Source organism: Chelonia mydas, chromosome 1 (assembly GCF_015237465.2).
Source record: "Chelonia mydas isolate rCheMyd1 chromosome 1, rCheMyd1.pri.v2, whole genome shotgun sequence".
NCBI classification, from domain to species: Eukaryota; Metazoa; Chordata; order Testudines; family Cheloniidae; genus Chelonia; species Chelonia mydas.
This window is the reverse complement of record NC_057849.1, coordinates 227,246,468-227,261,740: the sequence shown is the minus strand read 5'-3', so window position 1 is coordinate 227,261,740 and position 15,273 is coordinate 227,246,468. Positions and strand designations below refer to the sequence as shown.

General features: G+C 43.2%; 1 protein-coding gene across 3 annotated transcripts in view; it reads right to left on the bottom strand.

The window, feature by feature from the left end:
* The window catches only part of TTLL12 (tubulin tyrosine ligase like 12), a 61,855-nt gene that overhangs the window by 33,757 nt on the left and 12,825 nt on the right, over nucleotides 1-15,273 (bottom strand). For all 3 annotated transcript variants that reach the window (XM_037914884.2, XM_037914873.2, XM_043538102.1), the window contains exon 2: nucleotides 11,747-11,922. In XM_037914884.2, coding sequence (XP_037770812.1) covers nucleotides 11,747-11,922 — 176 coding nt within the window. The remainder of the gene's footprint in view (nucleotides 1-11,746; nucleotides 11,923-15,273) is intronic.

Sequence of the window (15,273 nt, the reverse complement as noted above, 5' to 3'; positions counted from 1 at the left end):
TTCAAGTACAGAAAGAGAAACTCAGTTTACAATCCTGGCTCTCCTCTGAGGCCTCTGATACACCAACCTGCCTGCCCGCTCTCCCCCAGTCTATAAAATGGAGCGAGAAGTGCTCACCTTCCAATGAGCCCGTGAAGAGTAATTCATGTTTGAAAAAGGAACGTGTTACATATTTAGGTTTGACAGGATTAGATTTTTATTGGTAAATGTCAATTTCACCATATACACACAAACCAACATAAAAAATTTTCATCTAGAATAATTGAAATGTACAGATAAGCAAAGAAAAAAAAATGTTGCTGAAGAACTTAGTTTGATTTAAGGATATTTATTTTGTATATGTTGACATGTGATACTGACAATCTGTGTTTTAACAGCTATAAACCTTCAACTTCGAGTCCCAGTGTCTAATGTTATTAAATATTGGCTGACCCTCTACTGTCCGGAACACACCACAATGTCCCATAACTGTGAAAATTTCAATCGCTAAATATAGAAAAAAAAATGCTTAAAAATAAACACTGATATTATCATTCAAAATTATTTTAAAAAAATTGAATTCTCCCAAGCCTACGCCCACAATTGGAACATATTATTTAATAAACGTATTTGATTAACTGATTATGGAACTACTGGGTAAGAGCATGTTGCTCAAACAACCTCAGACACTACAAAAAGAGAGAAATGCAGGAGCACAACCCACTTACTAGAAAATCTCAGTCTATTTTTATAAGCCGCTCAAGAGTCATGAACATCAAATTCCCACTAGTGTTCAAGTGAATTAGGTGTCCATATCTCATTGATTGCTTTGAAAATCTTGCTCTAACACCTCAGAAACAATGTGGCATCACCTGACCATCAGTGCCCTCTTTTGGATTGCAGGAAGTTCATCACAAAGGATTAGCAGAATGACTTGTTCTAAAATGGGAAATATTTACGTGCCTTTGGTTAGAACACTCTCTCTCACACTGATCTGGTTTGATTCCTTTCAGAGTTCTACTAAGTAAAGAGATTCTTGAGGAAAACCAAACCAAACATTTAACTCTCATATATAATGCACATTATTGGCTTCTATGTCTCATATTCCCTGAAAAACAAAAAGCTCTAGCTTTTAAATTAAAAGAAAAAAAGAGAGGTTAGAGGCGGCACTTTAATATCTCACCCTTGGAAACCTAGCTTCAAAACTCTGATTAGGTCACAAATGTGTGAATGTTCTGGTCTCAATCCAGTCACACACAGTTCAACAAGTTGGTAGTTTACACTCAAGAGAAGCACAAGACTATAATAGCTGGGGGGTTTGAATATCAGAATTTAGATATCTGAGTAAATTTATAAATGTGATGGACTTTTAGTACCTTCCTTCACTATGCGTCTGCCTGCTTGAGCCAGTGCTAGAATTTATAAATACTAACTTTAGAGGAACAACAACGGCAGTTGCTCCCTGACTCCAAGTCAGTGTCCCCACGTGGGTGCAGGATTGCGGTGAAGGTGCTCTCCGGCTGCCCAGACAATGCTTAATTTGTGCCGGGGCTCACCTTTTTCAATACAAATCCTACAGTGCTTAATTATCTACCTGCCCTGAATTGCGGGACTTCATTTTTAGAGGTCTTCCTAGGGACAGCTGATTTTCTTTGAAACGTTACTGTGTAAAAACATTAAATCATCCAGAGTTTCTGGCTTAAGTGAAGTGTGATTCTCATCAAATTGTGTGCCCAGGTACTGAGAAGGCTCTCTGGGAGGGCGCACTAGGTGCTGGGATAGAACACACAAAACCGTGCAACTCGACTGAGAAGTGGAAAGTTGTGCTTGTGTTGTCTCCACCAATCCAGCAGTTGCACATCTCCATTCTTTGTCAGCTTCGGGGGATACACTTTGACACTTGCTCATTGTCACTTCCACAATCGCTATCCAAATCCTCAAAACTCTGTATGTGACGATTTCGTTTCCTTTGGTGATGGCCTCTGTGTAGCTGATGAAAGCAGCATAAGATTAATTGCAGGAATATTTCTCTGCTGCAATGAGACATTCTTCTTGGTCTCGATAAACTTCCTGTCTCTCCTCTTCAGTGAAAACTTTCATCCCCTTCATTTGTGGGTGCAGAAAAACCACTACGCTGTGCATGGGCTCCATTTCCATGAGACATTGCAAGCCTGGGTTTGAGTTGACAGACTATTTACATCAGTGGTGGAAAGATGGAGATGAGTTTTTGGCCTTTTGTACCAAATGGGCACCACGTGGAGACTGGGCTGTGATGACTGCTCTAGCATATCTGATGGTTTCTTGAAGGGCTGCAGGAACTCTATTAAGGTGCTTAAGGTCTTGTGGTCAATGCTATCAATGAGCTGAGTATCCCCCTTTTCTGTCAGAATTTCATAGATGCTGTTCCACTGCACCGCGATTGTCTTAAACATGAGTAGTTTGCTGTTTCATTGTGTTGCTATATCTCCTTTTGGAGACTTCTACAGTCTGCTTTGAAGTGCAGATCTCCTGAAGTAACACGATTTCAGCATGTGTGGATCAGTTCGGTTAGTGCTTCCTCTTTCTGTTGCTCAAGTATGGTATTTATAATGTGCACTGAGCAGCTAATTTGCACATAGGACTCAACGGCTGCAACCACGTTCGCTCCCCGGGCCATAACGAAAACCATCGGGTTGGTACTGCTGTGTGTATATAAAAAATAAATCTTCTGAGTGCCCAAGAAACAGCAGATCGAATGTTCTCCGCAGTTTTTGGTTTCCTGCTCTCAAACCGAGTCACACAAAGCACCCGCTCCACCATGTTGTGATTGTATGTAACGAACAGTTACTCCCAAATATGCAACCTTTCTGTAACCATCCACAGATCGAGGGTAACCCCCTCCACTCACTGTGCCAAGCATGTTTTTCAGCTCCAGCTTCAGATTTGTTTTCTTTTTTCTTATGCCACAAGTCCAGCATGCAGGGCTAATGTTATGGTATGTGCACTTGCATCCATCTGACCATATCTGGCACCCATGTTAATCAAACACTGAGAATATGCAAGGAAGCCCTTGCCATGGACTAGCTTGAAAGGTCTTACATCTGTTGCTACACACTTCAATAATTCCTGAGTCACACTTGTCTTCATGTCTCATGTGATAATGACACATTGCTTGGTAAATATCTTCAGCAAACTAGATCCTGATGCTGGTCTACATTTATGTTTAATGGTCTACATTATTTATGTTTAAATAACGAATAATGTAGACCAGAATCAGGTTATTATTTAAACATAAATAATGTAGACCATTAAACATAAATGTAGACCAGAATCAGGTTATGTTTAAATAATTTTGAAGTACTGGTTTTATGGCTACTACAAGTACAAATTTTTTTGCGTGACACATGCAACACATAGAGACACAGTATCTCCCTTTTCATTAAAATGGCATCGGAATGTATTCCAAATTCGTGATTTGCCTCTCATTTCCCTTCAAACTCTATGCACCAGCACTTATTTCTTTTAAATTTCTTTCTCCATTGACCACTGGTTTTTCAAATACAGTGTGGAAACTTTTCTGATGGCAACTGGCAAGGAAGTGCAGAGGGATGATGCAGTGACAATTTCAATTTGAGCTGACGAACTGACAACATGATTAAAAAAAGAAGAAAAGAAAAGAAAAAGTTAACTTTCACCAGTATTAGCTGAATCTGAATAAATGGGGTACATAGGGTGCAAACTGCATGTTACAAGCCATAGAGTGCATGGTACAGAGTGCAGCATACAAGGTGAATTGCATAAGATACAGAATACTGTGGAGGTAAGGCAGTATATATAGTACAGTAACTCCTCGCTTAACGTTGTAATTATGCTCCTGAAAAATGCAACTTTAAGTGAAATGATGTTAAGCGAATCCAATTTCCCCATAAGAATTAATGTAAATAGGGAGGGTTAGGTTCCAGGGAAATTTTTTTCACCAGACAAAAGATTATATTTTATTACACACACACACAGAGTATAAGTTTTAAACAAACAATTTAATACTGGTACACAGCGATGATGATTGTGAAGCTTGATTGAGGTGGTGAAGTCAGAGGATGGGTACATCCTAGGGGATGCCTTATTGCTAAATGATGAACTAGCAATTGGCTGAACCCTCAAGGGTTAACCCATTGTTGTTAATGTAGCCTCACACTCTAAAAGGCAGCACGAATGGAGGGAGGGGAGACAGCATGGCAGACAGAGACACACCCTGTGTGTGTGTGTGTGTGTGTGTGTGTGTGTGTGTGTGAGTGAGTGAGAGAGAGAGATGTGCATTGCTCCTTTAAGTACATTAACTTAAAAAGGTAATGTACTTAAGAGTGGCGTCAATCAGCAAGCTGAAACGGTAGCTGCTGACTGGAAGCTCCCTCCGTCTGAGCCCTGTCTTGTGTGTCCCCGCTCAATGGAAGATGGGGTAAGCGGGGTGCAGGAGCAGAGGGAGGGAGACACCCTGACATTAGCCCCCCCCCCCCCCCAACACACACACAGCAAGCAGGAGGCTCCCGGGAGCAACTCCAAGGCAGAGGGCAGGAGCAGCACATGGCAGTGGGGGGAGGGACAGCTGAACTGCCAGCAATTCGTAGCCTGCTGGGCGGCTGCCGCACAGGGAACTTACGGGAGAGGGGAACTGATAGGGGGGCTGCTGGTCCACCCTGGTTCCAAGCCCCCACCAACTAACTGCAATGGGCTGCTCTTCCTGCAAGCAGTGGACAAAGCAGGCGGCTGCCAAACGACGTTATAAGGGAGCATTGCACAACTTTAAATGAGCATGTTCCCTAATTGATCAGTGTCAAATATAAAGGGAAGGGTAACCACCTTTCTGTATACAGTGCTATAAAATCCCTCCTGGACAGAGGCAAAACCCTTTCACCTGTAAAGGGTTAAGAAGCTAAGATAACCTCGCTGGCACCTGACCCAAAATGACCAATAAGAGGACAAGATACTTGCAAATCTGGAGGGGGGGAACAAAGGGTCTGTGTCTGTGTGATGCTTTTGCTAGGAACAGATCAGGAATGCAGCCTCACAACTCCTGTTAAGTAATCTAGCTAGAAATGCGTTTGATTTCCTTTTGTTTAATGGCTGGTAAAATAAGCTGTGCTGGTTGGAATGTATATTCCTGTTTTTGTAACTTAAGGTTTTGCCTAGAGGGATTCTCTCTGTTTTGAATCTGATTACCCTGTAAGGTATTTACCATCCTGATTTTACAGAAGTGATTCTTTTACCTTTTCTTTAATTAAAATTCTTTTTTTTAAAAGAACCTGATTGATTTTTCATTGTTCTTAAGATCTAAGGGCTTGGGTCTCTGTTCACCTGTACCAATTGGTGAGGATTATTATCAAGCCTTCCCTAGGAAAGGGGGCATAGGGCTTGGGGGGATATTTTGTGGGAAGAAGTCTCCAAGTGGGCTCTTTCCCTATGCTTTGTTTAAAACGCTTGGTGGTAGCAGCATACGGTTCAAGGACAAGGCAAAGTTTGTACCCTGGGGAAGGTTTTAACCTAAGCTGGTAAGAATAAGCCTAGGTGGTCTTTCATTCAGGTTCCCACATCTGTACCCGAAAGTTCAGAGTGGGAAAGGAACCTTGACAATCAGCAACGTAACAACGACACAACGTTAACTGGGACGACTTTAAGTCAGGAGTTACTGTACAAAGGTGCCTCATGCAGTCATATAAGCTTTCTGTGCCTCTTGATACTTATTCTGCTGTGCACCCCGTAAGAATCATTAAAGGAGCCTATCCTGTCAACTCAAGGGTCAGCTCTTGCTCAAATTATGCCTTCACCGATACATAGGACAATTTGCATAAGCGTGAGGACTAAACTTAGCCCTGAATCTCTCTTGTACTACGGAGATCTCTCGTCAGTGGATTTCATTTCCCTTAGGCAGAAGTGGTGGAGTAGATGCTGCATTAAATGGTTTCAGAGTAGCAGCTGTGTTAGTCTATATCTGCAAAAAGAAAAAAAAAAAAGAGTACTTGTGGCACCTTCGAGACTAACAAATTTGAGCACAAGCTTTTGTGATCCACAGCTCACTTCATTGGATGCATGCAGTAGAAAATACAATGGGTAGATTTTATATTCACAGAGAACATGAAACAATGGGTGTTATCATACACACTGTAATGAGAGTGATCAGGTAAGGTGAGCTATTACCAGCAGGAGAGAAAAAACCTTTTGCAGTGATAATCAAGATGGGCCATTTCCAGCAGTTGACAAGAACATGTGAGGAACAGTGTGGGAAGGGGGGAGCGAATAAACATGGGGAAATAGTTTTACTTTGTGCAATGACCCATCCACTCCCAGTCTTTATTCAAGCCTAAGTTAATTGTATCCAGTTTGCAAATTAATTCCAATTCAGCAGTCTCTCGTTGGAGTCTTTTTTGAAGGTTTTTTGTTGAAGAATTGCCACTTTTAGGTCTGTAATCGAGTGACCAAAGAGATCGAAGTGTTCTCCGACTGGTTTTTGAATGTTATAATTCTTGACTTCTGATTTGTGTCCATTTATTTTTACGTGGACACTGTCCAGTTTGGCCAATGTACATGGCAGAGGGGCATTGCTGGCACATGATGGCATATATCACATTGGTAGATGTGCAGGTGAATGAGCCTCTGAGAGTGTGGCTGATGTTATTAGGCCCTATGATGGCGTCCCCTGAATAGATATGTGGACATAGTTGGCAACGGGCTTTGTTGCAAGGATAGGTTCCTGGGTTGGTGGTTCTGTTGTGTGGTTGCTGGTGAGTATTTGCTTCAGGTTGGGGGGCTGTCTGTAAGCAAGGACTGGCCTGTCTCCCAAGATCTGTGAGTGATGGGTCGCCCTTCAGGATAGGTTGTAGATCCTTGATGATGCGCTGGAGAGGTTTTAGTTGGGGGCTGAAGGGGATGGCTAGTGGCATTCTGTTCTCTTTGTTGGGCCTGTCCTGTAGCAGGTAACTTCTGGGTACTCCTCTGGCTCTGTCAATCTGTTTCTTCACTTCAGCAGGTGGGTATTGTAGTTGTAAGAACGCTTGATAGAGATCTTGTAGGTGTTTGTCTCTGTCTGAGGGATTGGAGCAAATGCAGTTGTATCGTAGAGCTTGGCTGCAGACAATGGATCGTGTGGTATGGTCTGGATGAAAGCATGTAGGTAGGCACAGCGGTCAGTAGGTTTCTGGTATAGGGTGGCGTTTATGTGACCATTGCTTATTAGCACAGTAGTGTCCAGGAAGTGGATCTCTTGTGTGGACTGGTTCAGGCTGAGGTTGATGGTGGGATGGAAATTGTTGAAATCAGGGTGGAATTCCTCAAGGGCTTCTTTTCCATGGGTCCAGATGACGAAGATGTCATCAATGTAGCGCAAGTAGAGTGGGGGCATTAGGGGACGAGAGCTGAGGAAGCGTTGTTCTAAGTCAGCCATAAAAATGTTGGCATAGTGTGGGGCCATGCGGGTACCCATAGCAGTGCTGCTGATTTGAAGGTATATATTGTCCCCAAAATGTGAAATAGTTATGGGAGAGGACAATGTCAAAGGTCAGCCACCAGGTTTGCCGTGACATTATCGGGGATACTGTTCCTGACGGCTTGTAGTCCATCTTTGTGTGGAATGTTGGTGTAGAGGGCTTCTACATCCATAATGGCTAGGATGGTGTTTTCAGGAAGATCACTGATGGATTGTAGTCTCCTCAGGAAGTCAGTGGTGTCTCGAAGATAGCTAGGAGTGCTGGTAGCGTAGGGCCTGAGGAGAGAGTCTACATAGCCAGACAATCCTGCTGTCAGTATGCCAAATACCTGAGATGGGGCATCCAGGATTTCCAGATTTATGGATCTTGGGTAGCAGGCAGAATAGCCCTGCTTGGGTTCTAGGGGTGTGTCTGTGCAGATTTGTTCTTGTACTTTTTCAGGGAGTTGCTTGAGCAGATGGTGTAGTTTCTTTTGGTAACCCTCAGTGGGATCAGAGGGTAATGGCTTGTAGAATGTGGTGTTGGAGAGCTGCCTAGCAGCCTCTTGTTCATATTCCAACCTATTCATGATGACAACAGCACCTCCTTTGTCAGCCTTTTTGATTATGTCGTCAGAGTTGTTTCTGAGGCTGTGGATGGCATTGTGTTCTGCACGGCTGAGGTTATGGGGCAAGCGATGCTGCTTTTCCACAATATCAGCCCGTGCACGTTGGCGGAAGCACTCTGTGTAGAAGTCCAGTCTGTTGTTTCGACCTTCAGGAGGAGTCCACCCAGAATCCTTCTTTTTGTAGTGTTGGTAGGAAGGTCTCTGTGGATTAGTATGTTGTTCAGAGGTGTGTTGGAAATATTCCTTGAGTCGGAGATGTTGAAAATAGGATTCTAGGTCACCACAGAACTGTATCATGTTTGTGGGGGTAGGGGGCAGAAGGAGAGGCCCCGAGATAGGACAGACGCTTCTGCTGGGCTAAGAGTATAGCTGGATAGATTAACAATATTGCTGGGTGGGTTAAGGGAACCACTGTTGTGGCCCCTTGTGGCATGTTGTAGTTTAGTGTCCTTTTTCTTTTGTAGGGAAGCAAAGTGTGTGTTGTAAATGGCTTGTCTAGTTTTTGTAAAGTCCAGCCACGAGAAAGTTTGTGTGGAGGGTTGGTTTTTTTTTTTTTTTTTATGAGAATATCCAGTTTTGAGAGCTCATTCTTAATCTTTCCCATTTGCTGTATAGGATGTTGATCAGGTGGTTCCGCAGTTTCTTTGAGTGTGTGTGGCACAAGCTGTCAGCACAGTCCATATGGTTTGTAGATTGTAATGGATTTTTTTACCTTCAGTCCTTTTGGTATGATGTCCACCTGTTCGCATTTGGAAAGGAAGATGATGTCTGTCTATCTGTATGAGTTTTTTTCATTAAGTTGATGGATTTCCACTCCATAAGGCTAAATTCAGTGCCTTGCATAAGGACAGGTTTCAGAATAGTAGCTGTGATGTCTTTTTGCAGAAACAGGCTAAGGAGTACTTGTGGCACCTTCGAGACTAACAAATTTATTTGAGCATCATCTTTTGTGAGCTACAGCTCACTTCATTGGATGCATGCAATGGAAAATACAGTGGGGAGATTTTATATACACAGAGAACATGAAGTAATGGCTGTTACCATACACACTGTAATGAGAGTGATCAGGTAAGGCGAGCTATTACCAGGAGGAGAGAAAAAAAACAACCAACCAAAAACAAAAACCTTTTGTTGTGATAATCAAGGTGGGCCATTTCCAGCAGTTGACAAGAACGTGTGAGGAACAGTAGGGGGAAAAATAAACACGGGGAAATAATTTTCCTTTGTGTAATGACACATCCACTCCCAGTCTTTATTCAAGCTTAATTTAACGGTGTCCAGCTTGCAAATTAATTCCAATTCAGCAGTCTCTCGGAGTCTGTTTTTGAAGTTTTTTTTGTTGAAGAATTGCCACTTTTAGGTCTGTAATTCAGTGACCAGAGAGATTGAATGGTTTTTGAATGTTATAATTCTTGACGTCTGATTTGTGTCCATTTATTCTTTTACGTAGAGACTGTCCAGTTTGGGTTTCTAGGTTGTATGTTCGCAGTTGCAGAGCTTTGTTGAGATACAAACCTCTCATTACGCCATACTGGCTATACTTCACACAACTGCTTCCCTGCCTTTTTAGATCTCTACTTCCAGAAGAGATGGAAGCGCATATGCTCCCAGGTCTACAACAACTGCACTGCCTTTTCACAGCAAGCCCAAACCAAGCCAATCTCATTTCGGAGGCACTGCCCACTGCCAATCACCAAGACAAAAACAAGCCACACAACTTCAATGACAAAGCTACAGGCTACTTAATTTAAATGAATGGGCAATTACATACACAAAGAAGCCAATATAGGCTTGCTAAAGCAGAAGCTTCCCCCCTCCAAAGCCCCCAAACAATCAACAGGCTACTTAAAGAAATAAATAGGCAACAGAATTAAATATATGCTTTGCTGGGGGGCTGCCTTGGCAAGTTTAGGCTGCTTCCCCACCTTAGAGATCCTACATTCCTTCTTCCCCTCCCTATCCAGGGAAAGGGGAGGTGATAGCTCAAGACAGGCAGCAAAAGCCCCCATGTTACTATCGAAGCGTTTTAAGCAGCCAAGCAGTTTAGGAAACCTCTCTAGACTTCATTGCCTTATCAGGTCCATTGGAGAGGAAGGCTGCTGCTTCTGCAGCGTAAGTCAGCATGGGGGAAATATAGCCTTTGAGATCCTATATTTAGAGACCTGCGCGATACAAAATTTGCATCCATATTCAATCCACGAGCTGCAAAAATGGCCCACAGATATCCACATTTGCAGCTATCCACAGATATAAAATGGATATCCGTGGATTTGCAGGGCTCTAATGATGAAACTGCTGTTAAGGCAACTGTAACTAATCAAGGACAACTGTCTGCTATTCATAACAGAACAGAGACCACCAACTAGCTATCCAGTAGTCTCTGCTCCCCAGTTTGTATATACTGATTTCTGATCATGCCCTCCTGCATTCTAAAGAGAGACAACAGTGATCCTTGCAACCTGTAACACCCAGAGCTTTGGGACACAGTGCTACCTCACTGCCACACCAGTATTCCTCACTAGAAAATTCCTCCAGACTCTACCAGTCTTAACCTTTCCTAGGTTCACAGTAACAGTCACTGAATTCCAGCCCCCGAGCTCCATAGAGATGTGTCTCTGCTGTGCATAGCCCCATCACTGCACATTCCCAGAAGATATGAAGTTTGTTGCTCCTTTAAAGACTCAATACACTTCAGCTCATTAATTTAATTGGGGGTTGACAAACACTTATTTCAATCACAGTACTGAATTAGTTTATATTAAAAGTTAGACAAGCTTATTAAACAAGAAGTCATAGGTTTCAGTGATACCAAGTATAAGGAGTTAAGACAGAAAGGGTTACAAACAAGTAAAAATGCTTTTTCCAATAGCTAAGACCTACATTAATAAGTTACAGTCTTTGTTCGAGGTAGTTTCTTCACCATCTTCCTTTTCAAGCAACAGCTGACTAGCTCTTAGCCAGGATCCTCACACAGTCCAAGGTGCTGGCTTTCCTGGTCTCCTCGGGTGAAGGATAACGTAAGGATTTGTTCCCCTCTGCGTATAGTCCAGTAAACCTTTGAAATGCATCCCAAGATGAAGTTGCTTGTCCCTACTGGGTGTGGGCACCATGCGGTCTGGTGTTGACTTCATGCTGTCTCCCCCACCCCCCCCACTGATGATTTTTACAATGCAATGGTTTCTTTCTGCAATCTTTGATACAGATGAATAGCACACCGAATTTGGCCACACCCTGGCGTGAGATGTTAGGATTTCTCCAAAAAAAGGGACGAGGTTATTTATCAACTCCTCCTGACATCCCTGGTTTAAACATCTTTTGGTCACAGACTTTAAAGTGTAATATCCGTGACTATATATAATTCCACATATAGCATTCTCACATACATTTCACAGTGATGTTACTGACCAGTGGGTTATTAAAGGATACCTCACAAGGCTTATAATGTCCAGATATCATTCAAGTAGTGTGTAAGGTATGAATACAGGGGTGTCTAGGATCACACTATCAAACACCATTTGTGAGGCTCATTTTACAAGATGCAGACAGTTCATCTTTCTGAGAATTAAATTTTTCAGTAAAGAATAATTATGGGAAGGCAGTTAAACCAACAAGTTTCAGAACAAGTGACACATACTCAGTCACTTCAGGAGTGAAGGTTATTCAAATAAGGAGATTTGGCATAAATCCGAAGACTAGAACCTACCTATTGGGGTTTGCTGCTTGTAGCCCATTCTCATTTGTTACGATAACTTTGTAACAGAGTTCGTTTCCAGGATTTGGTTTCTTTTTCAATTCGCCTTCAATTTCTTCATTATCACCTTCTTCCTCCTCCACCTCCTCTACTTGCATTATTCCAAAAAACTCACCAGCATCAAACACCTAAGAATGAAAGCACCATATAACCAGAAGCATTCAGTTGAAGTGGTAGCACTACAATCTATTCTGAAGTTACCTGACATACATAGTCCAACGTTTAGAGGTTCTGGCTAGTCAAGTTTGGCCTGTGATTCAATAAACATTTTGCGTTTGGAAAAAGAAGAGGTGGAAAGTCTATAGCACAACTTATTCTTTCCCATTTTGGGGGAGTGGGGGGGAGGGGTCGGTTATTAAAAAAATTCCTTCGTTTACATTGGCCTGGTCTACACTACAAAGTTAGGTCAACGTAAGCAGCTTTGCGTCAACATAACCGTGCATGCCTCCCACCGATGTAACTGCCCCATTACAGTAACACCATCTCTCCAACCAGCATTGAGCCATGGTCGATGTACTTGTGCTGCACTGACCTCAAGATAGACACTTCATTACTTACGTCAGCCCTCTAGCAGCTGTCCCACAATGCCAGGCACTGAGTGTTCCAGTTACGGTTGTGAACTCCACTGCCCAAGGGTCATGGAAATCAGAAGACTGCACTCCCCTTTAAAGACCCTTGCCTTTTCCTCGAGTGTCCAGCTTGACGACCACAACTAGCAGATCTCCATTGTCGTGTGCAACTGCCCAGCTGACTGTGCCAGCTCCATGTTCCCAATGCACTCCAGCGTGGAGCAGACAGGAGATATTGGATCTCCTGGGTCTGTGGGGAGAAGAGGCTGTGCAAACAGCTACTGACCAGCCATAGAAACATGGACATCTATGAGCAGATTGCACAGGGGAATGCAGGAGAAAGGGGTATGACAGGCACGAGCAGCAGTGCCACATGAAAGCAAAGGAATTGCACCAGGTGTATCAGAAGGTCAGGAAGGCCAACAGTCAATCTGATGCTGAGCTGCAGACCAGCTGCTTTTACAAAGAGCTGTATGCCATATTTTGTGGAGACCCCACTACCATCCCACAGACCACTCCAGGAAGCCCAGGTCACAGGCCCCTGGTGTGAACAATGAGCACAAGGAGGAGGATGGGGGACATGCAACTGGGTGGTCCAGCTAGGTCATGAACCAGGATCTGTTTGAGACTCCACTGCAGTCTAGTCAAGCATCAGCGAGCCCACTCCAGAGGAAGGAACCTCAGATAAGTGTGTAAATTTATTTCCCATTAAAGTGATGGCAATCCCAACTTAACAGGACACAGCTATCAACTTACATTAATTTTCTTGTACCAGAAGAGGAAGTGATACAACAAAGAGAGGTAGCACAGTTATCTGCTTTTCATTCCCTGTAGAGATAGGCAGGAGGGTGGGGGGACACCATGGGGAGCAGTTTGTTTATATCCCTTGAATCCTCCTGAGATATCTTGACGCAATTTTCATGGATGCACACTGCGAACTTCCCCCAAAGGTTTCTAGGGAGGGCTGCCTTATTTCTTCCTCCACAGCAGGACACTTTCTGTATACGATAACTTCAGTCAGCGATAACTTCAGCAGGCACCATTGCAGTACGAAGGCTAGCAGCACATGGGCCCGGGTGGCTTTGGGACATCAGCAGCAGCTGTACTCTCTTGTGCCTTTGTTTCCCTCTGGAGAGGGACATCAGCTAAAATCACCCCCACTGTGGAAAAGGGTGCCAATATTCAGTGCTATTGCCCTAGACTTACAGTTTCATGCAACCGAGAAATTCCCTCATTTCCCTCACCCTTGGTGGGCTGTACTCACCATGGCTGGAGCTGTGAGCGGTGCCATACACAAGCACTCCAAAGCAGACATGTCAATGAGCATGTCTTGTTTAAAACTTTGTGGGAGCCAAGGAAGGGAGTTCTGAATCTTAAGTTTTGCTTTCCATAGCATTCCACTGACAATCTTTTATCTGCAGCTGCTGCCATTGTGGCCTTGAGGGTCTTTCCCTTCACACCCATGGAACACCTGAGCCAGATAAGGAGGAGAAAGAAGAGGCTTCAGGATGACATGTTCAATGAGATACTGCAAGACAGTGCTGCATCAGACTGTTAGCACAGAACCTGGAGGATGAACCTAACCTCCAGATAGCCTGGAGAAAGGAAGAAAGGAGACAGGAGAAAGGCCTGGGGGTCCCAGCAGGAAAAGGAGAGGGAGATGCACCAGGACACAAATGGGCTTCAGCAGCAGCAAACATGGATGCTACGAACTGTTCTGGACCTACAGGTTCAACAATCATGGGCTTGCCTCCCTTTGCAGTAAATGGTGAACTCCATTACGGCACCTCCTTACACCTACCCTCAATATTCCACCTGGCATCAGAGGTCGTATCCCTACCTCTACCACTCCCACTCCCGCCCGGGGAGCATTAAGGACCATCACAGCTTCACATACAGCAACCATGGCTCTCACAGGTCAGTGTATGTGTAGGTAAAATGGACATGAAAGTTCTTTCCCCTTGTTAAAGTCTGTTCCATTAAGTGTGTTTTTTTTTTTTTTTTTTTTTTTTGCTTTTAAGTTGCACAGATTTTTCTTTGTACTGGCTTTATTGCTGTGATGGTCTGTATCCATGTATTTAGCCCATGCATACTATTATGATAATCTTGTACAAGTATGCCTTTGAGGTATCATTTGAAAACTCATAACTCACTGGTCAATACTGTCCTGTTAAAATGTGTGGGGCAACATTGTAAGTTATCAGATTCCACTGTATTGTGTTACTAAGACATAGTCTGAGTCTGGGGAGTGGCCAAACCAATTCTTCAGAGACAAAAGACAAGCTGATGCCTCAGCCAGGCATAAGCAAGTCAAATGGACCAATACATGCTTAAGGGGGTATTCACTGGCAAGAAAAGGGACATAGATTTAAAAAAAAAAAAAAAATCAAAAAATCTATATATTAAAAAGAAAGAGCTTGGTGTTCTTGTCCACATGGACGTTTTATCTCTTGAACCTCAGCTGGAGATGCTTCTCGAACAAGGGACAAAACTGTAAGAAGGGAGGACAGACGCCCCAAGTCATTCCTTCCTTTCTCTCTACCTACAGCATCCATGAGACCTGAAGAACAAAGGCAGCAGCATTGCACTGGGGGAGGGATCCTGACTGAAAGAAGTTCAACCAGTAGAGCTGCTGAAACACAGAGAGAGACTTGGCTTTGAAATTATTCTAGTTTGTTAAGTGAGGCATTAGTTGAGTTTTATTTTTCGTGTAACCAATTCTGACTTTTATGCCTCATTATTAGGTACAAAAGGATAGACTTTTTTTTAAATGAATACAAGTAAACTTGTTTGATCTAAACCAATGTGTCTGAATTGAAGTGTTTGGGAAACTCCATCTGGAATAACAGGATTTGTGCATCTCATTTTCTATTAATAAAATAATGGACTTTATATGAGCTTGTATTGTCC